Genomic DNA, 22884 nt, shown 5'->3' on the forward strand with positions numbered 1-22884 from the left:
TTAAAGGATCAAAATTTTAAGTGTGTTAATACCACATCCAATAAAGGTCATAAAGCCAGGCATAGTGGCCTGTGCCTGAAAGTTCCTTTTGTTGGGGAAGTGTAGGTGGTATTGAGACAAGCATTTCATGGATCTGAGGCTGGCATTAAAATCCCAACCCCCCTACCTCCACTTTGTAAAGTACACGGGTGCACAACCATGCTAGACTCTCTGGCTGGAAATTCATGCCCAGTTCTTCCCCTTGTACAAGCTAACTCAAACCAAGGACAGATCTCTTCTGTAGTAGTGTTACAGCTGGAAGGAGGAACAGCAACCACAAGGCTTAGGTTTCTTACCTTTGGTTAGAAGAGGTTACTGGCTGTCCAACTCTCTTGTTGGGTCTGGTTAGCTGAGGTGATGGAATTTCCCCCTTGAGAGCAGGGACTGAAGAAAGCACACTGGCCTATAAAAGGGCAAGTCAGCACACTGTAGCCACAACAGTTTTAAAGGGTTCTAAAACATCAACAAGTTTATTACACTGAACACTACTTGAAAGACATGGATCCAGAAACAATGAAGATACAGTTTTATTCCTTGGAAGAGCTTATTCTCATGGGGTTTGACATGTGCCTTACTTAGCAGGATATTTCTTTAAAGCTCAAGGGCTCTCTATGGATGTGTAACATTTTCTTCTGCTTTCACTAATTTCCAAATCAATACTAGTTTCTAGAATAGAAGGCTTTTAATTCCAATTATCAGAACAAAACCTCAACTGTAAAACATTTGTTTCTAGTATTCCCAATACCATACATTTTCATTGACAAAAGAAGAAAAATCTGTGTTACAACTACAAGACTCCACTGGACTAATTTAAGACTGATGTCATGTTCAGATGGGAATGTGAAGCCCAGAAAAATGAGATGACTTACTTAAAGTCACAGAGTTGTAGGTGACAGAAATGAAAGTAGGATTTAGTCCTTTGACTCTCACTCCACTGTACCCATGCTGCCTCCCTCCATCCCTTGTATGTTTTGAAAATAATCAAGTTCTTACCTGAGCTAGGTTTTATCCAATGTTCAAGTTGGTAAAATAGCAGTAAAGTAATGTCAGGAAGAGGCAGGAAGAGGAAGAAGAGATCATAGCAGATAAAATAGGGCTGGGGTTAGGCTATCAAGATCCAAATAGAAAGGAAGGTGATGTTGGAGAAAGGGATGGGAGAAGGGTCTCCCCAGAGCTCCTACTGCACAACTCCTCTTTCTTCCTAATTCTCTAGGGTTTCTCCTTCCTTTTTCCTCATGGATTCTAGTTTCTGACCTGAGACAGAATTTCTTCTGTTGTATTATTCTAGGTTTAGAAACAGATCTAAGGATTCCTCCAGAACATTCAAATACTTAATAGAAAATTAATGTAGAACAAAACTCACCTTTTTGTTCTACTAAATAATTTACTTAAGATTACTTATCTCTATTTCATCAAGAGTAGCTTCATTCATTCCACTGATTTTATGTGATTATTTCTGTTTGTTGATAGGAGGAAACAGTAAGATATGTAGGTGATCTAAGCAATTGTTCTGCCCTAGAGTGAGATGGCCTCTTGAGAAGATTTGATATGATCACTATAAAGGCACTAAAGTTCCTACCAGTTATACTTTCCAAATTCATCAAAAATAGAAAATAAGAAATGAGTTTAAGGAAGCTTTTTCATGCAAAATGGTATGGAAGACCAAAGAACCAAGTTACATCTTACATAAATCTAATAGGGTATTTCTGACCTGGTGATAACTTAGGACCCAGGCAAAGATTATTAAGAATTCTTAATTGCTTTTAGAGTAGGAAAGTGCTGCTTGTATGGTTCTCTGCTCTTAGTTGTTGCTTGTGGGTTTGCGAGTGTGTGCGTGAGCACTTGAGTATTCTCTTTTGCTTTCCTTCAGTGCCCAAAACATTATTTTCTTTTAAAAACTATTTATAAAGCTGTGATATTGAACTACAGTAAAACACAACTGATGATGCGTTTCAATAGGAAAGTTTCTTTTCTCTGTTGTATCAGATTCTTGGCACAGTGTATGGTTTGGCCAGCATCTCCCAGTGTTTTTGTGATTAATTTGTTTAGCATATTGGCTTTTCATTTTTGAAGTCATGGAATTGAACACAGTCACCTATTTATAAATATCACTCAGCTTCATCAATATAACTGATTAACAGAAGCCACCCCTCCCCCCACTTTTTATATCCCAACTCAAAAGCCAAGAAGCACAAAAGGAACCCAAAGTGAACAATGTGTTCAATGTAAAGCCTAAGGACCTTACTGACACAGTCATAATCCAATAAAGAGCAAAATTTACCAAATGGCCTATTTGTTAACGTCAGCTAAGACAAACTGTAAGGACTTGAACATCCTCATATTTAATGAGGTGGGAGACAGGAGAATAAGAAATAGCTAACAAGCATTAGCAGCACTTTTTATGGCTGCCCAAGAATAGACTCTATAGTGTTAAATGTGAAGCATGTTACAAATAAATACAGCATTAGAAATTTAATTTAATATGACTGTGGATTGGCTGGAATCTTCATGACCACTGAAAGGATCACACCTCACTTCTAAACACCGTTCATTTTTTTTATTGAATATTCTGGTAAATATTTCACATTAATACAGGCTACATTAAGTAGAGCCACTATATGACAAGAAAATTTACTCATATTTTTTCTTTTAAGTATGTAATGTAAACAATTATACATGTATTTACCACCCTAAAAAGTTGAAACATGTAATAATCTAATTCTCTTCTGCATACAAGTAGCATTCAGTATGTTTAGCCAAAAGCACTAGGTTCATCTTATCTCAAGTCAAAAATGGCTAAACTAACCAGAGAACATATTTAGGTGGATAGGAAATCAATTTGTTCTTACACAATGGGCAATCAAATTTCCATTGCTAAAGCCTCACAAAATATTTTAGTTAGGCACATTAAAAAAAAAAAACAAGAAAGAAAACAAAAACAAAAAAACCCCAAAACCCCAGAGTTCTTCCAAAATCATGGGTTTCCCAAACAAGGCTAAAGAGTAAAGACCTTCTAACTTAGTTGACATATTTGAGATGCATGTTTCCAATATGAGGTGCCCAGGTGCCAGGCCAAATCTGAAAAGGGGGAGGAAAAATTGGAATTTCTAATTAGGAATCTTTACACATTTGTGAAATGAATATATAAATTCAATGGCAATGCACTGTTTCTGCCTAGGAAGAATACACATAAGAAATAAAATGTTTAGAAGCATCATCTTGATAATGAAAAAACTTAATTCAGATTAACAGTCATTACTCAGACCTTACATTTCCCATCAAATTCAGAGTCACATGGCAAATCTAAAAAGTGGAGGAGCTTTAAGCCCGTTTTACCTGCTGGGCATCAGTGCATTCAGGTGAATTCTGAATAACTTTTATCATAGGGTTCCAAGCAGGGTCTGGGTTGTGAAGTCCATTGAACAGTGGGCCCCCTGGAACATCAGCAAGCTGAGGATGAGAGGGTATGATGGTGCCTCCATACATGGAAATCGGCAGGCCCTAAAACAGGAGAAAGAAAATTCTTCATCATGCAATGACAGATAATGATTCCATTCATACCAGCTGAGACCTCTTTATAATCTTTGTTCAAATAACTCCAGTATTGAGAAAGCAAGTGCTTCATCTGCATTGCAATATTTTTCAGTAAGAAAGGAGAAAAACCAAACCAAACCAAACCTAATGCACTATGAAATTATCAGGAACTTTCCCACACTGGATGAAAATATAACATGCTCAATTTTCTCCTAGTTCAGTTTTACTAGTAATAAGAGTAGTTGTGTGTGGAGGTGCATGCCTTTAATTCTAGGTAGAGGCAGGCAGACCACTGTGAGTTGAGGTGAGCCTGGTCTACACAGGCCACCAAGGGCTACATGGCACTGACACTATCTCAAAAAAAAAATATCAGCATAATTTTGTATAGGCATTTACAGCTATAATCTGGTTCTATGGCAGTCAGGAAACCACAAGAGCACAAAAGAGCACTGATCCAACAGACCTCCCTCAAATATGTGGCACAGAAAGCAAAGCAGAATTCCAGTCTCTCTGGTCTTTTAAAGGAAATGGGACATCTTCAGGACTACTGACGAGGGCAAAGTACTATAAGACAGCAGTACCCAATCTTAAAACTGAACAAAAGATCTGACAGTCACAGAAGCTAAAGGGTGATTTCCATACAAACTATTCCTTAACAAGTGACTACAGTGGCTGGCAATAATGCATGTCAACTCACTTTAGAAAAATCCACAAAGCCACTTACCATAGGCTGGTGAAAAATGTTAGAGGGAGCTACCATTCCAGAATCATCTCTCTCCATTGGTTGATGCTGGGAGAATGTGCTTGGGTCTGATAATTGTTGATGCATTGGATGGTTCCCTATCATCGACTGTGACCAACCTGATAAACCTTCTGGAAAAAAAAGAATAAAAAACAGTGTTTAGTATTTGCTCAGATAAACTGGGTGGTGGCGGCACATGCCTTTAATCCCTGCACTTGGGAAGTGAGGCAGATCTCAGTAAGTTCAAGGCTAGCCTGGTCTACAAAGAGAGTTCCAAATAGCTAGGGCTGTTGCATAGAGAAACTCTGTCTTGAAAAAAAAAAAAAAAAAAAAAAAAAAGAAACAACCCAAAAACAACAAAAAAAGAAAACTGAAATTGTTAAGTATAGAAACTAAGGATTTTTCTTCTTTTACACTTTGATATGTTGTGTCTGTATGCCTATTAAAAACTGAAACATTTTGTTTCTGTGTAGTATTAGAAAGCCAATCCATAGTTTTGTGTATGCAAGGTGAATGGTCTATTTTAGGACTCTATCAGTACTTTTTGGTTTTGTAAGAGAAAGAAGGCCTCGCCGGGCGTTGGTGGCGCACGCCTTTAATCCCAGCACTCGGGAGGCAGAGGCAGGCGGATCACTGTGAGTTCGAGCCCAGCCTGGTCTACCGAGCGAGTTCCAGGACAGCCTCCAAAGCCACAGGGAAACCCTGTCTCGAAAAACCAAAAGAAAGAGAAGGCCTCATGGTGCAACAGCTCAGACTGGACCCTGAACTCCCTGTGTAACTCACGCTGATCTGGGACTGGTGGTCCTCATGCCCAAGGCTCTAGATTGCTGGGATTACGGGTATGTATCAATATACATAAGCTTAGGAATTCAGGTTTTGGAGAAAAAAATTATGTGTCTACATGCATGCCTGAGTGTATGTGTGTGCTACCCACATGCAGGAGCCCAGAGGTCTGAAGAGGCGTCATATGCCCTGGAACAAGGTTATAGGCAGCTGCGAACAGCCATTTGGGTGCTTAGGACTGAACCTAGGCCCTGTGCAAGTGCTATATACCAGTCTTCTCTCTAGCTCCTCTTCCACCACCCCTAGGAAATTAAGTTGTTTTTGTTTGTTTGGTTTGGTTTTTATTCGAGACAGGGCTTCTCTGTGTACACCTGGCTGTCCTAGAACTTTCTTTGTGGATCAGGCTGGCCTTGAACTAACTCAGATCCACCCAAGTGCTGGGATTAAAGGCATGAGCCACCATCACCTGGCTGAATTAAGCTTTAATGGCAAACTTTCATAATCTATTCAAAATGTACCTGACATAGCATTGACACCAAACGACCAGATCCCACTGTGTCCAACAGGAGCAACAAAACTGGTCCCCACAGGGGCTTGTGCAACAGTTCCTCCTTGCCGAATTCTGGCCAGCCTCTCTGTTCCAATAGGAGGCGGTATCTTTCGGTCTTGACTGGTACTGCTTCCTTTTGGTTGTTGGCCCAATGTTGGTGGTGCAGAGGAGGCTGAAAGAGGTGAAGATGATCCCGAAGAAACAGATGGGATAGGAGAATCACCTGGTGGCAAAATATTTCTCTATTGTTTTATTACACATAAAAACTAAAGGCATGAGAAACCTTGTAAACATCTATTCCAACAACATAGGTTCTGTAAAAAAAAAAGTTCATTTAAAAGGATAATTAAAATGAAAATATTTTTATAACCATGTTTAGACTCCTGCCTGAAGCTAAGTGCTTGGTAAAGCTTTTTCCCAATTGAACTGGACAAAGCTAGAAAAGAATTTGCTATTATATTAAAATGTTAAAATCATTCTAGAATTCAAGTGATAACTTTGATTCCTCAATGAACTTAGGTAATATGTGTAGTTTTCTTTGTCGCAAAAGCTAATATGGATCAGGTGTTCTGGTGCACACCTTAAATTACCGTACTCTGGAGACTGAGGCATGCAGATCTTTGTGAGTTTGGGGTCAGTCTGGTTTAAATACTAAGTTCCAGAACAGCCCGGGTTACACAGAGAAATCTTGTCTCAAAAAACAAAGAAAATAAAAAGCTAATATGGACTACATTAAAAAACAAACCAAAACAAAAAACAACCAAAAGCAGCTGTAGCTTAGTAGTGGTAAAGAACTTGCCTAGTTTTATGCAAGGCCCAGAGTTCGATTCCCAGAACAACGCAGTGAGAATATTATATTATGTGATACCAAATTATTTACATTCTAAATACTGAAATAAGTAAAATAAAGGTATATTTATAAATGGTAATAATACATCCACAAAATGCAAAAATAAGTGAAACCATGTCAGAAGAACCACTTACAATCAGCATCTTTTCAGAGGTAGACTAATTTCATAACCCTGCCTTCTTTCAAAGGGGCCTTCTGTAAACTACTATGTGTCTTACTGATTCTTGATTCAAAATTCCAATGGAAACATTTCTAGTTTGATCATATACAAATCTCAAGTATCTACATATTGCTTATTTTACTACAACTACTACAAAATGTTCTCAGAAACAAATGGTAGCTTAATTCAAGATTCTTTGGAAAGAGTTTCTCAAGGATTCCTACATGTGTTTGAGGCACTTGTCCAAGGATGGGGAGAAAAATGTTGTCTGTTGAAACTAGGAGTCCCGACAGGTGTTGGCCCTTGCAGGAAAACCCTTGTTCCTGGTATGCCAGAGAAACTTGTCAGAGGAGCAGCAGCAGATGGGGAGCTGCCTGTAGGGTCAATGGACGGCAACCCTGAAATAAAACACGTTCAAGACAACCAATTAGCTGAGGTTTTAAGATGGAAAGCTGAAGGTTTAATTTTTTTCCAAGATAAAGAAGCATATGGCTTATTTTTCATAAATAAAAAAAATGAACTCATGTATATGATACTATATTGCCAAACCCAATCTTTTATACTCAGAAGAATATCACTAACTATAGGAAAGCGAGCCCAATGTTTTGAAATGAAGTTTATCTGAAGCAATGTTCTACATAAATCTTTAAGCACTGGGAGGTGGTGGCTCACACCTTTAATCCCAGCATCAGGAGGCAGAGGCAGGTGGATCTCTGATTTCAAGGCTAGCCCGGTCTACAGAGCTAGTTCTAGGACATCCTCCAAAGTTAGAGAAACCTTGTCTCGAAAAACCAAAAACCAAACCAAACCAAGCCAAGCCAAAACAACAACAACAAAACAAACAAACTTCAAGCTTTTGTTACTGAATAGGACATGAAATAAAATCATATTGTATATATCTAAGTGGTACTTGCCTAATAATCTCTGCATTCTCTTGAGGAAAATCTTCAAGTATAGCTAATTATTTACAAAGCTATCGTAATTTCCAATGAAGATGAACAACAAAATTTACCAATGTTTCTTTATTCACAAAGAAAAAAACCAATAAAATAATCTTAATTTCAGTACGTTCATAAAAATTGCAAGCTATATCAAAGCTTTTACTAGTTTGTATAAATCTGAACTTAGCACTTTCTTTAAATCTCATTGATTTCTTAATGAAATCAATGAGACAAAGTTGTAAAAAAAGATTACAGGTAGGTACTAATTTTTAGTCCAGAACAAGTAGTTTTTGTTCTTAAGTTATTTATTTACTTATGCATTCTGGAACTCTGTCTTAGTTTCAAACTCACAGAGATCCATCTGCCTCTGCTTCCCGAATTCTGGGATTAAAGGCATGTGCCACCACTGTCTGTCTAAAATTATTTATTTTTATGTGCATACAACAAAAATGTGTGGAGAGCATGCATTTGGGAGTTGGTTCTCTTGGCCCACCATGTGGTTTCTAGGGACTGAACTTAAGAGATAGGCATGGTGATAGGCCATTTGGCAGTAAAACCCACGTCCAATTTACATTTATTTATTGATTGATTGGAGTGTGTGTGTTTGAGATAAGGTTTCTCTGTGTAACAGCTCTGGCTGTCCTGGAACCCACTTTAATCCCGAGTGCTGGGATTAACGGCATGGGTCATCACTGCCTGACTTTTTAAAAAAAGTTTATTTTATTTTTGTGTATGAATGTTTTGTCTGCATGTATATATGTACACCACATGCATGCCTGGTGCCCTCAGAGGTCAGAAGAGGGTGGCTGGGTGTGGTGGCACACTAGAGAGGCTGAGGCAGGTGGATCTATGTGAGTTCCAGACCAGCCAGAGTTATAAGTGTTAGACTCTAAAAAAAAAGAAATGTTGAATCCTTTAAAACTGGAGTTACAGATGGTTGTGAGCCACTATGGAATGAATCAAACCTAGAACCTCAGAGTGACCTTCAACTCTGTGGCTTCCTCCCAGGTGTTACAGTTACATACATATGCCATCATGCCCAGGCAAAAAAGTAATTATTAACATAAAAAATTATCAAAAATTATCTTAAGAGATACTTTTAAACAATTGATTTCCCATCATTATAGCAAAATAGCCTTGGTGTGTAATGCACATCCCCATTTAAAAAGTATGAAAATGAGCTGGGCGTTGGTTGCACACACCTTTAATCCCAGCACTAGCGAGGCAGAAGCAGGCGGATCTCTGTGAGTTCGAGGCCAGCCTGGTCTACAAAGCGAGTTCCAGGACAGCCAAGAGAAACCTTGTTTGTTATTCCAAAACAATACAGAGAAACCTTGATTTCAAAAACCAAGGGAAAAAAAAAGTATGAAAATGGGGGTGGAGAAATAGCTCAGTTGCTAAAGCACTTGCTTTATAATCAAAAGAACCTGAATTTGATCAAGTACCCAGGCTCAGTAGTATGCACATGTAACCCCAGCACTGGGGAGGCTGAAGGATCCTGTCTCAAAAAATAAGGGGGAGAGGGACTGGTGACTGGGTAAGCAGTCAAGAGCCCTTGCCATCACGCCTAATGATCTGAGTTTTCATCTTGGGAACCCATACTAGGGAAAGAGAACCAAGTCCCTGTGAGTTGTTGACACAATCAGACAATCAGTCTCTCCCTCTCCCTCTCTCTCTCACACACACACATGTGTGCTAAAAGTTTGCTGTTCTTTCAGGACTCGAGTTTGGTCCCCAGTACTGTATCTGGTGGCTTACACTGCCTGTAACTCTAGCACCAAGGATCTGATACTCTTTTCTTACCTGAGAGTACTGGCATACAGGTACACACATATACATACATGCATACTAAATAAAAATAAAAGAAATAATAGCTGGAGAACCACTGAGGTGGACGTCTGACAGTTACCTCTCGTCTTTAGGTGCATGTGTATGTACCCCCCCCTCATTTCCTTCCTATAAGGACACCAAAGCCCTGAGTACACTAACAAGGGAATTCTTTCACACCAAGGGTTCTGAAAATTTCTACTACTTTCCCAAAATGAATAATCACAATAGATGTTTATTCATAGAAAAAAAGCAATAGTGGCACATGCCTTTAATCCTAACACTGGGGAGGCAGAGGCAGGTGGATCTCTTTGAGTTCGAGGCCAGCCTGGCCTACGGATTGAGCTAAAGAACAGCCAGGGCTACACAGTCAAACCCTGTCTTGAAAAAGTAAAAGGAAAAAGTGTGCCACTATCAAAAGGGTGTCATGGACTAAAGAGCAGTTTTCCAATTAGAAGAGAATATAGTATTAAGTGGCAGTAGTGTTTCTTTCCAATTATTTTTTCTATTATGTGTTTGTGTTATATGTGTATGTGCACCTGAACTCAGAAGAGGGCTTCAGATCTCATGGGGTTGGAGTGACAGGCAGTTGTGAGGCACACGGTGTGGGTGCTGGGAATGGAACTAAGGCTCCCTGGAAGAGCAGATATTGCTCTTAGTAGCTGCTCATCTCTCTAGCTCCCAAGAGTGTTTCTCTTCTTTTAAAAACTTTACTTGTATATATATTTTGTGTTTTCAAAATAATTTATTTTTTATTTTATGTATATTGGTGTTTTGCCTACATGTATGCTTGTGTGAAGATGTCAGATTCTGGAGTTACAGACATTTGTGAGCTGCTATGTCGGTGCTGGGAATTGAACCCAGGTCATCTGGAAGAGCAGTCAGTGTTCTTAAATGCTGAGTCATTTCTCCAGCCTCATAAATTTTATTTTTATGTGTATGGATGCTTTGCCCAGTTGCATGTTCCTTATCAATACTGTGGGCCAGCAGATTTTTATTTTATTTCTTAAAATTAATTTTATGTATGTATTTATGTGTATGGGTGTTATATCTGCATGTGTGTCTGTGTACCATGTACATGCCTTGTGCCTGTAAGACCCAGAAGAGGTGTCAGATGCCCTGGGACTGGCGTTACAGTCAGCTGGGAGCTGCTGTGTGGCAGGAACTAAATGCTTTTGACTGCTTTCTCTAGTACCCACATTTTCATTTGAGACACGATCTTGCTATGCAGTTCAGGTTGGCCCAGCACTTGTAATCGTATGACCTCAGCCTCCTAAGTGTTGCAATTACAGGTGTATGCTACTATACCTAGCTCTCAAAGGATGTTATTTTGTTTTTAACTTTAAGTTTTAAAATCATTTCAGACATACAAGAATTTCTCACTTTTCAGTATAGTGCAGATTGGACTGAAATTTTGCTCTTATTCTCTGCAAAATAGATTTCCTTTTTCAAATATCTATAAGTCCAAACAGGCTTCCAATCTTTCTTATACTGTATCAGCAGCTAATTGTTATTTTTTTCCTTTAACAACTTCACACCTGTATATAATGCATTCTGATTATTCTTCCCTGTGACTGGAACTAGCTTCTTTCTTTTTATTTTTTTTTTCAAGACAGGGTTTCTCTGTATTGTTTTGGAGGCTGTCCTGGAACTGCTCTGTTGGCCTCAAACTCACAGAGACCTGCCTGCCTCTGCCTCCTGAGTGCTGGGATTAAAGGAGCGTGCCACCAATGCCCGGCTACCAGGAACTAGCTTATTTCTTATCACTTATTTCACTCCTACTCCAATCAACCCCACTTCTTCCATACAAATCTCTTTTCCATATTCACTGAGTTTTATTTAGTGTCCTATAAAATTCTACTAGGGTGATCTGTGTGACCCTGAGTTTGGAACTATCTGAGGCTGGTGGACTCACCAGTAAGTATACAACTGGATACTATGTCTACCCCTCTCTTAGAATCTGTTGGTTGCCAATAGAGAGCAATGAGCTTTGAGAGCCACTTTCTCCACCCATAGCAGTACCTAACTAATAAATCAAGAAGTCAAAGCCAGACATGGTGGTTCATGCCTGTGATCCCAGCATTCCCTGGTTGATACAGGAACAATGCTATGAGTTTGAGGCCAGCGTGGTTAAAGAATGAGACCTTGTCTCCAACAAAAAATCTATTAAGAGTCAGCACGTGACCAGAATCTCTCCCAGTAGTTCCATCTAATGTAAGACATGTCGAGCACCATTAACTGTACTATAAAGCAATATGAACAATGAAGCAGTACCTAAGCAGTGTGCAATTCCAATGTTTTCAATCAGAAAAACAATACTGTGATTTTAGAAAGTCTATAAATTTGGAATCTGGGCTGGAGAGACGGCTCAGAGGTTAAGATCACTGGCTGCTCTTCCAGAGGTCCTGAGTTTAATTCCCAGCAACCACGTGGTAGCTCACAACCATCTGTATGTAATGAGATCTAGTGCCCTCTTCTGGCATGCAGGCATACATGGAGTGCTGTATACATAATAAATAAAATCTTAAAAAAAATTGGAATCCTTGAAGTCCATGAATCCTTTTTATTAATATAATATACATCAACGTCTGAAAAACTGGATAATACAAGGTAAAATCTCCTTGCTGTTAAGTACAGAAATAGAGAAAAAGTATGAAGTAGCTTATTTTATGTGATTTACATATAGCTATTTTGGGAGCTTTTTAAGCAGCATTAACTTAAAAAAAAGCATTATTTCTTTAAGGTTATATAATATTAGGTGCAAAATAAGTGCCTTTTAGCTGGAAGGTGAGTTGTAACAGCCTCACATTTAGCTACAACAATACTTAGTGACTTACCAATTGGACTGGTAGAAACTCTTTGGGAAGGTGGTCTGAAGCCAGGTGCCTTGGAGTTATCAGGGTGCACATTTTCCAAGTGTCCGAGTACAGAGTTACTAAGGAAAGCTGACTGAACAGTGAAAGAGGCATCTGCAGCAACTCTTGAAGGCAGTGGACCATCTCCCCATCCTTGGTTAGCTGGCACCTGACTGCTATCAAAAAGACTACTGAAGTGATTAAAAAGTGTGGCTGGGCCAAACGTAGGTTGCAAAGACTTATTTGCTGGATTTATGTGCATGTGAGACCCATTCATCATGTTCATAGCAGAGGAAAGTTGCACTGCAGCTGGTGGACCTTGAGGTGGTGTTAAAGGAACAGGATTGGTAACAAAGATTGACTGGGGATCCTGGTGTATAGTTGCATTTGGTACCACTGAGTAAAAAGAACCTCTAGGCTGCATTCGATGAGAAACAGCTAACTGAGGTAAATTACCAGTGTCCTGACTATCAGCAGTGACCAATCTAGATGACGCTAAAGTCAATGGAGTGGGTTCTGAGTTAGAGGCAAAAGGCATTGACATAGGATTTAAATTGGACACATTGGATGGCTGTTCCTCCTCTTGTGTATTATTGGAGGGAGGAGTATTACTATTGGATGGGTGAGTTTCTGGAGCTCCTGAGGTGTTGCTGGTAGAACTATTACAATTGTTTGCAGTTGGAGATGGTGTACATAGGTTTGTCAAGGGCTGGTCCTGTGTGGACACTTTCTCTTTGGGAAGTGGTATAGCAGAGAAAGACTCTATCTTTTGTGAAGAAAGTTGTACTTGAGGAGTAGCTGCAGGCATAAAGGTGGTGGTAACTTGTCCAGTAGTGGTAGACGTGGAAGAGACAGGAGGCAAGGAACTACTAGTGCTTGTCACAGAGGAAATCACTGTTGCTGGAGGACTGGTCTTAGGCACACAAGCAAACAACTGCTTTCTGACTGATGAAGGAGTTCGAGTATTAGTCATACATAGTTGCTGATTGGCAGAAACCACAGAAGAGACAGTGATAGGACAACTGGCAGTAGCTAATCCAGGAGATTCTGATGGTAAAACAGGCCCATTTTGGTTAGGTAGACGAGCTGTATTATTATGCTTTGGAGAATTATTTGTATTGCCAGGATTCACAGGTCTCACTGGGAATGGTCCCCAAGTGTTAGGTGAAGGTGAGAAGGTTCCTCCAAACTGTGCCATGGGTAAGCGAGGATGCCGAATCTGTTGCATAGTCTGAGCAGCCAGCAGAGCAAAATGAGGATGAGGATAAGCTAAGGGAAGAGAAACTGGGAAGGGAGGTCGTACATTTGTTGGCACATTCTTACTAAGTTTATTAGTGGGCTGGAAGGTAGATAATGTTGTTGCCTGTGATGTTACAAGAGCTGGAGCACCCAAGGGAAATGCATTCTTGCTGGAAGTTGCTGCAGTGCCTACTCCAGATGAGAAGTTTGTATGAATAGACTTGGTGCTGGCAGGTGTCCTGATATGGTTTTTAGGAATCAAGTCTTCTAGTTCCTTTGCAGGATCTTGAATAAGTGCATTGATAAGTTGAACTGCATATCTTGTTGATTCTGTACCACCCCTGGAGAACAAATTAAATAAGGCCAACAATATAAACAACACCAACACACCTACTTTTTATAGTAGGAAAATGTTTTTCACATAATACATTTTGATCTGTTTTTTTCCCTAGATAATCTTATGAATCAAAATTTCCCATGTTGTTGACCCCAGGGCTTAGTATATATATGCTAGGCAAGCAATTTACCATTAAACTATATGCCAACTCTCAAATACAATTCCTAATAAAAGTATGCTTCTTGTAGAAGTTTGACTCAGAACTAGCAATATTTACATTTTTGTTTATTTTACAGATACCTTATGGTAATCATTCTCTCTCCATTCTTATCTTTTTGTTTATCCACATCAATATGGGCACCAGTAACATCTTGTATTGCTGTAATGTTGCACCCTCCTCTTCCCATTATTCTGGACACCACCGAGGCTGGAACAGATAATTTCTTTGACCTATAAAATGAAGGTTGCCCATGAGCTTATTGTATTTTTTTTTCGAGATGGGTTTCTCTGTGGCTGTGGAGGTTGTCCTGGAACTAGCTCTTGTAGACCAGGCTTGCCTCTGCCTCCTGAGTGCTGGGATTAAAGGCATATGCTGCCACCGCCACCACTACTGCTGCCACCACCACCACCACCACCCGGCTTCAAATTTCTTTCTCTTTCCTTCCGTCCTTTCACAAAGATAGCTTCCCTTACCTAGGGAGCCCCATCCTAACTTTCTTGTTTTTTTATTTTATGCACATTGGTGTGAAGGTGTCAGATCCCGGGGAACTAGAGTTACAGACAATTGTGACCTGCCATGTGGGTGCTGGGAAATTGAACTGGGATCCTCTGGAAGAATAGCCAGTGCTCTTAACTGTTGGGCCATCTTTCAGCCCTGAAATCAGATTTCTTTAAATAATAAATACTGGAATAAAAAGTTAAGATGTCTAAGTATGTTGATGGAATTTTATAGAATATTCTTGAACCTTAATTTTTTTTTTAAGGGGGATTCAAGACAGGATTTCTCTTGTAACAGCCCTGGAACTCACAGAGATCCACCTATCTCTGACTCCTGAGTGCTGGGATTAAAGGCGTGCACCACCACAGACTGGTTCTTAATTAAATTCTTGTTTTTGAAACTATTATACTGAATTTAGTTGAGGAAAATTAGATTAAAAGCTAGGTTGCCATTTAAAACAAAAATCCTAAGTAGGGCATAGTGGTGCATGCCTTTAACTCCAGTACCCAGGAAGCAGAGGCAGGGGGATCTTTTTGAGTGTAAGGCTGAGTTCCAGGACAGCCAGGGCTACTTAGGGAGATTCTGCTTCAAAAAACCAAAAATAAATAAATAAATAATAAAAAATAAAAAAATAAATGAAGACAAACAAAAATCCTATTTAGCTCATTCAAATCTGCTCAAAATAATTACAAGTCAACCAATCTGCAATTAACACAATTTCTCTTTCTAAATTAAAAACAAAAACCATACAATATTGGGTCAGGAGTGGTGGCAGCGGCACACACCTGTAATCCTAGCTCTTGGGAGAGAGCGGCAGGTGGATCTCTGTGAGTGCAAGGCCAATTGTGTCTACAAAGCGAGTTCCAGGCCAGCCAGAGCTACATAGCAAAACCTTGTCTCAAAAACAAAACAAAATCTATACTGAATAATATATGATAGCTTATAATTTTAAACAATAAACAGCTCATATTTAGCAATTTTTAAAAAGTCTCAAATTTAGCCTACAAAAATGCAATTCATTACTTTGTTATGTCACATGAAATATGCATGTAAATTTTATCTATTGCTTCCATTTTTTAAAAAGATTTATTTACTTGTTATGTACACAGTGTTCTGTCTACATGTATGTATGCTTGTACTGCAGGCCCAAAGAGGGCACCAGATCTCACTATAGATGGTTGTGAGCCACTAGGTGGTTGCTGGGAATTGAACTCAGAATCTCTGGAAGAGCAGCCTGTGCTCTTAACCTTTGAGACATCTCTCCAGTCCCCTATTGCTTCTAATTTTTTTTTAAAAGCATATTCTGGATTTAGAATGGTGTTATAGTTTGTAATAATGGTTACATTCAAATTATTAAATAGGTAACCATATCATAAAAGATGGAAAATTTTAGGCCAGGTATATTTGTTGGCATTCACCTGTAATGCTAGCACTTGGGCAGAAGAGGCAGGCAGATTAGGAATTTAAGGTTAGCCCTGGGTGTACATCAAATTTAAGGTAGGCCAAGGTTGCATCAGACAATCCCAGCACTTGGGAGGCAGCAGTAAGAGGACTGCTATACATTTAAGGACATCTTGTTTTACTGACTGAGTTCTAGGCAGGCCAGGGCTGCCTAAGGAGATCCTGTCTGGGCGGTGACGGTTGTGGGATGTGGGGACCCCAAACAAGGAAGCAAACAGATGGGATTAATTCTACTTACCTTCTAACAACTTCTTTCCACCCTTCTTCTCTTTTCTGACCCCTTTTAGGACTAGTGAGATTCAGTTTCATGGTTGGAGAGCTCAATGGCAATGACTTGTAGCTTGCTGACAAGGAATTAGTTTCACCTTCAAGGCTGAGAAAAGGGAATTACAGAGTTCACCAAAAGTTTTTAAGATAGAAATTCAAGAGACTACATGGACAAAATTATAACGAAATACTCTTAAAATTTGTAGATTCGACAATCAAGACAGAAAACAATCAAAATAAGCAGAGTCCATCATCTATTTTAGTATCAAAATGGGCTATTCAGTAAAATTAACACAGTTAAATAAAATCAAAGCATGGTAATATTTTTAAACTTCAGACTAAGAATCTTTTTTTTCCTCAATATGTTTTTATTTAAATTAGAAATATGCATGCTTCACATGTCAATCCCAGCTCCCTCTACCACCCTCCCAACCCCCCACCCAATCCCCACATTATTCCCCTGGGAGGGTGAGACCCTCCTTGGGGGGATCTCCAGCAGACTAAGAATCTTATAAAGGAGGCTGGAGAGATGGCTCAGCAGTTAAGAGCACTGACTGTTCTTTTAGAAGTCCTGAGTTCAATTCCTGGCAACTACATGGTGGCTCACAACCACCTTGAATGAGATCTGGTGCCCTCTGCTGGCATGCAGGCAGAAGATTGTATATACAATAAAAAATAAAAAGAAATCTTATAAAAATATCTAGAATCTTTACAATGAGCGTATGATTAAGAGGACAGAGGTGAATTTTAGTTCTGCATATTAGAGACAAGATAATATTGTAGACTCCTTAATACAACTTGTACTTAGATAACATACTGTGAAATTTTATGCTGGGCATGAAATAAGAGCAGTGACTATAGAGCTAACGAAATAGAAAAAGTTACCGTGTCTGAGTCTTGGAAGTGGCAGCAACTGTCTTTTCTTCTTGAGGACTGAGAACTGAGGGGCCCCTTCTGTCATTGGTGGAATTCATATCCACGGTGAAGTTTAGCTCTTGGCTTTTACCACCACTACTGCTCTCGCTGTTGCAGTCTGTGCTATCTAAGTTATCTGAATCACTGTTCCCACCTGCACCACCACCTCTAGGCTCTCCATTTATTTTATTTTTATCTGCTTTTTGTTGTGCTAAAGATATATGTGGTTCAGGTAAAACTAAATGTGCCGGGGGAGGAGACTCTTTTGTCTTATTCTTCTTATTTTTCCGATTGGTACTGGGAGTTGTCACTACATTGGCTCTTTTTTTCCCAAATACATTTGTGAATGTGGCAGATGTAGCAGAGATTCCAATTGTGGTGGTGGTGGTTGCACTCGGAGGCTCTATGGGAATTTCTTGTTCCACTGAAATTATTAAGGAAAAAAAAATCACAATGAGAGTCAAAGATCCCAAAACTAATCTTTACAGAATATATGAAGTAATTCATGATAAATCAATCTTTTAGGTTATATTTCCCTTTTCACGAAGATTGTTAGAATATTCTGATGTATAAGTTGGTGTAGAATATATATATCATCAATATTCTTTTTTATAAAAAATGATTTATTTATTTAATGGTCTGCATGTATATCTGTGTGAGGGTGCTAGATTTTCTGGAACTGGAGTGACAAACAGTTGTGAGCTGCCATGTGGATGCTGGGAACTGGACTTGGGTCCTCTGGAAGAGCAGCCAGTGCTCTTAGCCACTGAGCCGTCTCTCCAGCTCTATCATTAGCATTCTTGAGACTGATAACACAAGTCCTATGAACTGTTCAAAAACCACAATACAGTTTGAATTTAGGAAAAATCTGGAATAGTACTGAGGAAACAGAATTCAAGTAAAACACAATTAATTGCCTATTCCAATAACTAGCAGGCAGCATCATAAACACCTCAACTGACAAATCTAACCTCCATAGTTTTAAGCCTTAACCTAGCTAAGCAGGGAAGTTACAGGTAGAGAAGAATCTGAAGGGAAGCTGGCAAACCTTTTACTGTACTCTTTGATATGTACTAGGTGTTTTACAGGCTGACTTAAATTACACTCCACCTCTTTAAGTCATGCTAGCCTTCATGCTCTGTTTACTAGTTTATACTGTAAAGCATTTACTATAAAAGCCAACTATCAATTTCAGATGAAGTAATGAAACCCTTAACTAGAGTGCTAAGTTTCATTTATTATTTATTTGTGTATTTAGAAACAGGGTCTTTTTCTATAACCTAGCCTGACCTTGAATTATCCTGTCTCAGCATCCTATGTGATAGGATTACAGGTTCAATCTACTATGCTAACAAAGGATAATTTTATATTTCATTCAGATGAGTTGTTTTTTCTCACCTTCATCATTCTCCTCTTCATCTTCACCCTCTGGTTGTTCTGAATTCTCTTTAGGTTTGTTCTCCTCATCTTCCTGTTTCCTTTTCTGCTCCTCTTTTTTCTTTTTTCTCTTTTCTTTTCTCTTCTCTCTTTTAGCTGCAAGAGCTTGCTTTCTGCTCTCTTCTCTTGACTGCAAGTAAAGTGTGTGCATAGTTAAATTTAATAATGTGAAAACTTTTCTTAGATTTGTTGTGTGTAGGTGTTCTTTCCACCACTTGGCATGCCTGGTTCCTGAGGTCAAAAGCAGGCATGGGGGCTGGAGAGATGGCTCAGCAGTTAAAAGCACTGGCTGTTCTTCCAAAGGACCAGGGTTCAACTCCCAGCACTCACATAACTCCACTTCAAAGGGATCTGAAACCCTCATACCAATGTTCATAAAATAAAATAAATTAAAAAGCATAGGATCCTCTAGAACTGGAGTTATGGATGGTTGTAAGCCACCAATGGGGGTGCTGGGAACTAAACCTGGGTTCTCAGCGAGTGCAACAACATAAGTGCTCTTAACAGCTGAGCCATCTTTCCAGCTGTAATAATACAGTAATTTAAAAATACTAAATGAAATGATATTTTTGTTCTTTACTTTCCATGGATACCAGTCTCAAACACACTTATAAAAGCAGCAACAACAACAACAACAAAAAAACAAATTGGGCGTCATCAAAATTAAATAGTTTTATGATTCAACTGATCATCAACAATGTGAAAGAACAACATATAGGATACCAAAAAATACATCTAATTTATCTGATAAAAATATGTATAGCTAAAATATACAGACATCTCTTTTATTCACAAATGATCAAATAACCTAGTTGAAAAATGAACTAACAAGCAGTGGTAACAGCTCAGCGCAGGAGAGCCTGCTGCACAGGTGGTAGTGGCAGGCAAGACATCAAGTCAGATCGGATGTGCTGGTGTACACCTATAATCCCAGAGCTCAGGAAGCTGAGGACTGAGACCATCTGAAGAGCTCAGCCAGCTTGTATAATAGAGTAAAATCCTTCTTCTGAACTAAACTACTAAATAGAAACTAAATTGCTAAACTGAATTTTGAAATAAATAAAACCATATATTAATATGTAAAAGTTCTGTCAGTTATTCTTTAATAGAGCTGTTTAAAATAAATAGGAAGGGCTGAAGAGATGGTTACTACTCTACAAGAGACACAAAGTTTGGTTCCCAGCACCCACACTAGGGCAGCTTACAGGTGTCTGTAACTCTAATTTTAGGGAGATCTGATGACTCTGGGCACTGTACACATATAATTAAAAACCAAACCAAACCAAAAAACAGGCGAGGCATGGTGGCACGGACCTTTAATCCTACCACTTGGGAGGCAGAGGCAGGCAGATCTCTGGGTTCTAGGCCAGCCAGGGAGACACAAAAAGAGAAAAACAAACAGGATGTGGGGAGAATGGTCTAAAATAGATTATGGTGATTTAGGAATGCACAAGCCAACGAATATACTACACTGGTTTGTATAATTTGAAATGGGTAAATTCTGATATAAGAACTTAATCTCAATAAAAATATAATTTTATGGCACATATTTGTCTAAAATGCAGCTACCATGATCTTTATAAAGGACTGACAAATTTCACTGTAACAATGTAGAGAAGACCCAGGCGGTGATGCACTTTAATCCCAGCACTAGGAAGGCAAGAGGCCAAACTGGTCTACAGATTGAGTTCCACGAATTCCAGGACAGGCTCTAAAACTACAGAAAAACTCTGTCTTGAAAAATCATAAAAAAAAAAAAAAAAAAAAAAGGCAAGAAGGTGGTGGGCAGTGGTGTTTTTTTTCTAGTACTTGGAAGGCAGAGGCAGGTGGATCTCTGTGAGTTCCTTCTAGGACAGCCAAGGCTGTCAAACCTTGTCAAAAGTTGGTTGATAAACCAACTTTTTGGTTTGTCAAAACAAAAAACAAAACAAAACAAAACAAAACAAAAAAAAAAAAAGTTGAGAAGAGACTAAGACTAACATAGAAATAAGTTTTCCATAATTTGTTTTTGGTTGTGAGCCTAGCCTTTAATGGCTGAGCCATCTCTCCAGCCTGAGTTTTCATTACTGTATGAAAAATGTTTAAAACTCTTCACTGCATTTGGCTTTGCTAACACCTTGGTTAATATGAAAAACTAAGCTTTTCAGGAAACAGCCAACAGTAACAGGTGCTCAGCATTGTAGTAAGTCTGGAATAAAAGAAAGCATGTTGCTTATATTTCTAGGAAAATTATGTAAAAAAGGCTTATCAAAAGAAAAACAATGTTTCAGCTAGGCCTGATAATACAGGCTTATAACTCCAGTTGCTTGCGTGGATGAGTCTAAGGATCGCAAATTCAAGGCCTTTCTAAGCATAAAGCAAGTATATGACTACTCCAGGAAACTTGGTAAGATGCTGTCTTGATTTTTTTTCCTCTTTGTGTAACCCATCCTGGCTGTCCTGGAACTAAGTCTCTGTATAAAGGCGTGCGCTACCACTTGGCCTGATCCTGCCTTGAAACAAAAGCAAAAGGTTGGGGATAGATATAACTCAGGGGTAGAGTGCTTGCCTACTATGACTGAGAGTAGAATACTTACTTGTCTAGCATGTTCAAGGCTCCAGGTCTAATCTCTAGCACCACACACATACAACAACAACAAAAGAACAAAACAAAATAAGCCCTTGAAATTGCAGCCCTTGAGAAGCCAAGGTAAATATGTTGCTATGAATTCAATCCCAGCCAGTGAGTTTGAGGTTAACCTTGGTCCTGTCTCAGAACACGAACAAAAATCAAAATTAAAAAATAAAAACAAAAATGCATATAACTTCTTTCCCAGTCTGGTTTCTGCAATCAAGTACGTGAAAGTATTAAAATGAATTTCCTGATGACAAGGTTTTTAAGGTTTTTGGTTTTGCCCATTATAATACAACAATGATCATCCTTATACACTCACATTTTTTATCTTAAATTTATTACTACTACTACTATTAAAAGTATTATCATAAATGTGTGTGTATGCACAGCATAACATGGGACAGTTTTATGGAGTTGTTCTTTCCCCTTTATTTGGGTGCTGGGGACTGAACTCTGGCTAAGCTTTGCAGTAAGAGCTTTTACCTATTGAGCGGTTTTGGTGGCCATCCCTACTCACATCATCTTGAGTATTTGCCTTTTGTTGGATTTCTAAAAATGGACCGTTAAGAATATATATCCTTGGCTGGAGAGATGGCTCAGCAGTTAAGAGCATTGGCTGTTCTTCCAGAGGACCTGAGTTCAATTCCCGGCACCACATGACAGCCCAAAACTGTCTGTGACTCCAGTTCCAGTGGACCCAACACCCTCACACAGACACACATGCAGGAAAAACAACAATCAATGTACACCAAATAAAAAGAGATTAAAAAAAAAAGAATATATATCCTTTTTATTCATTTGTGGAAATAATACTAGAGAGGTAATTATTCTTTGAGAATCTGCTCAAATACTTTGTAAAATATTTTTTAAAATTTATTATGTATATACTGTTCTGTTCACATGCATGCCTGCCCACTAGAAAAGCATCAGATCCCACTACAGATGGTTGTAAGCCACCATGTGGCTGCTGGGAATTGAACTCAGGACCTCTGGAAGAGCAGCCAGTGCTCCTAACTCTTGAGCCATCTCTCCAGCTCTCTCTGCTCAAATACTTTAGCCTCCCTCACTTTCTCATTCCTTACTTACTTCTGAGAAATAGTTTAACTATATTGCCCTGACTGGCCTGGAACTCACTATGTAGATGAAGCTGATCTCAAACTCTCAGAGATCTACCTGTCTCTGCTTCCTGAGTACTGGGATTACAGGTGTGCATTACCAGGCCTGGCCCTGATTGGATTGATATTTATAGACAGGGCATTTAGTAGTACCAGGTTGGCCTTAAACTAATCATCCTACTTAACCCTCTGAGTACTAGGATTACAGGTGTGTGCCACTATATCCAGCTAGTCTTTCACTAGATAGCTCTTTATTAGTAAGTTGAGCATTTTTCACCTATTTATCAGACATTTCTATTTCTTTCTGAGAAAGAGTGTCAGAAAGGCAAACTAGGCTTTTAATTCTTAAAACCTTTTTCATTGTCTTATACATCCTGACAGTGCTGGGGAACAAACCTAGGATTTCCCTCATTGCCTAGACAAGCACTCTATCCCTAAGTCCCACCTCTAACCCTTAAACACTCTTTAGGGTAATAAGCCACTTTAGTCCAAATCTTATA

The 22884-nt window shown here is 39.0% G+C and overlaps 1 protein-coding gene across 8 annotated transcripts in view; it reads right to left on the bottom strand.

Annotated features, from left to right (window-relative positions):
• The window catches only part of LOC101832879 (ankyrin repeat and KH domain-containing protein 1), a 103805-nt gene that overhangs the window by 4514 nt on the left and 76407 nt on the right, over window positions 1-22884 (bottom strand). For 5 of the 8 annotated variants that reach the window (XM_013112718.3, XM_040741952.1, XM_013112717.3 and 2 more), the window contains 10 exons: window positions 18617-18785; window positions 17189-17642; window positions 16275-16409; window positions 14158-14307; window positions 12264-13861; window positions 6883-7056; window positions 5617-5871; window positions 4298-4446; window positions 3376-3540; window positions 336-442 (listed from right to left, as the gene is read on the bottom strand). In XM_013112718.3, the coding sequence (XP_012968172.1) occupies window positions 336-442; window positions 3376-3540; window positions 4298-4446; window positions 5617-5871; window positions 6883-7056; window positions 12264-13861; window positions 14158-14307; window positions 16275-16409; window positions 17189-17642; window positions 18617-18785 (3356 nt within the window). Of the gene's footprint in view, window positions 1-335; window positions 443-2574; window positions 3118-3375; window positions 3541-4297; window positions 4447-5616; window positions 5872-6882; window positions 7057-12263; window positions 13862-14157; window positions 14308-16274; window positions 16410-17188; window positions 17643-18616; window positions 18786-22884 lie in introns of those variants that run through there. The other 3 variants (XM_013112715.3, XM_005069233.4, XM_005069231.4) reach the window with 3 other exon arrangements.

This window comes from Mesocricetus auratus, unplaced genomic scaffold (assembly GCF_017639785.1).
Source record: "Mesocricetus auratus isolate SY011 unplaced genomic scaffold, BCM_Maur_2.0 Super-Scaffold_6730, whole genome shotgun sequence".
In the NCBI taxonomy this organism is placed as follows: domain Eukaryota; kingdom Metazoa; phylum Chordata; class Mammalia; order Rodentia; family Cricetidae; genus Mesocricetus; species Mesocricetus auratus.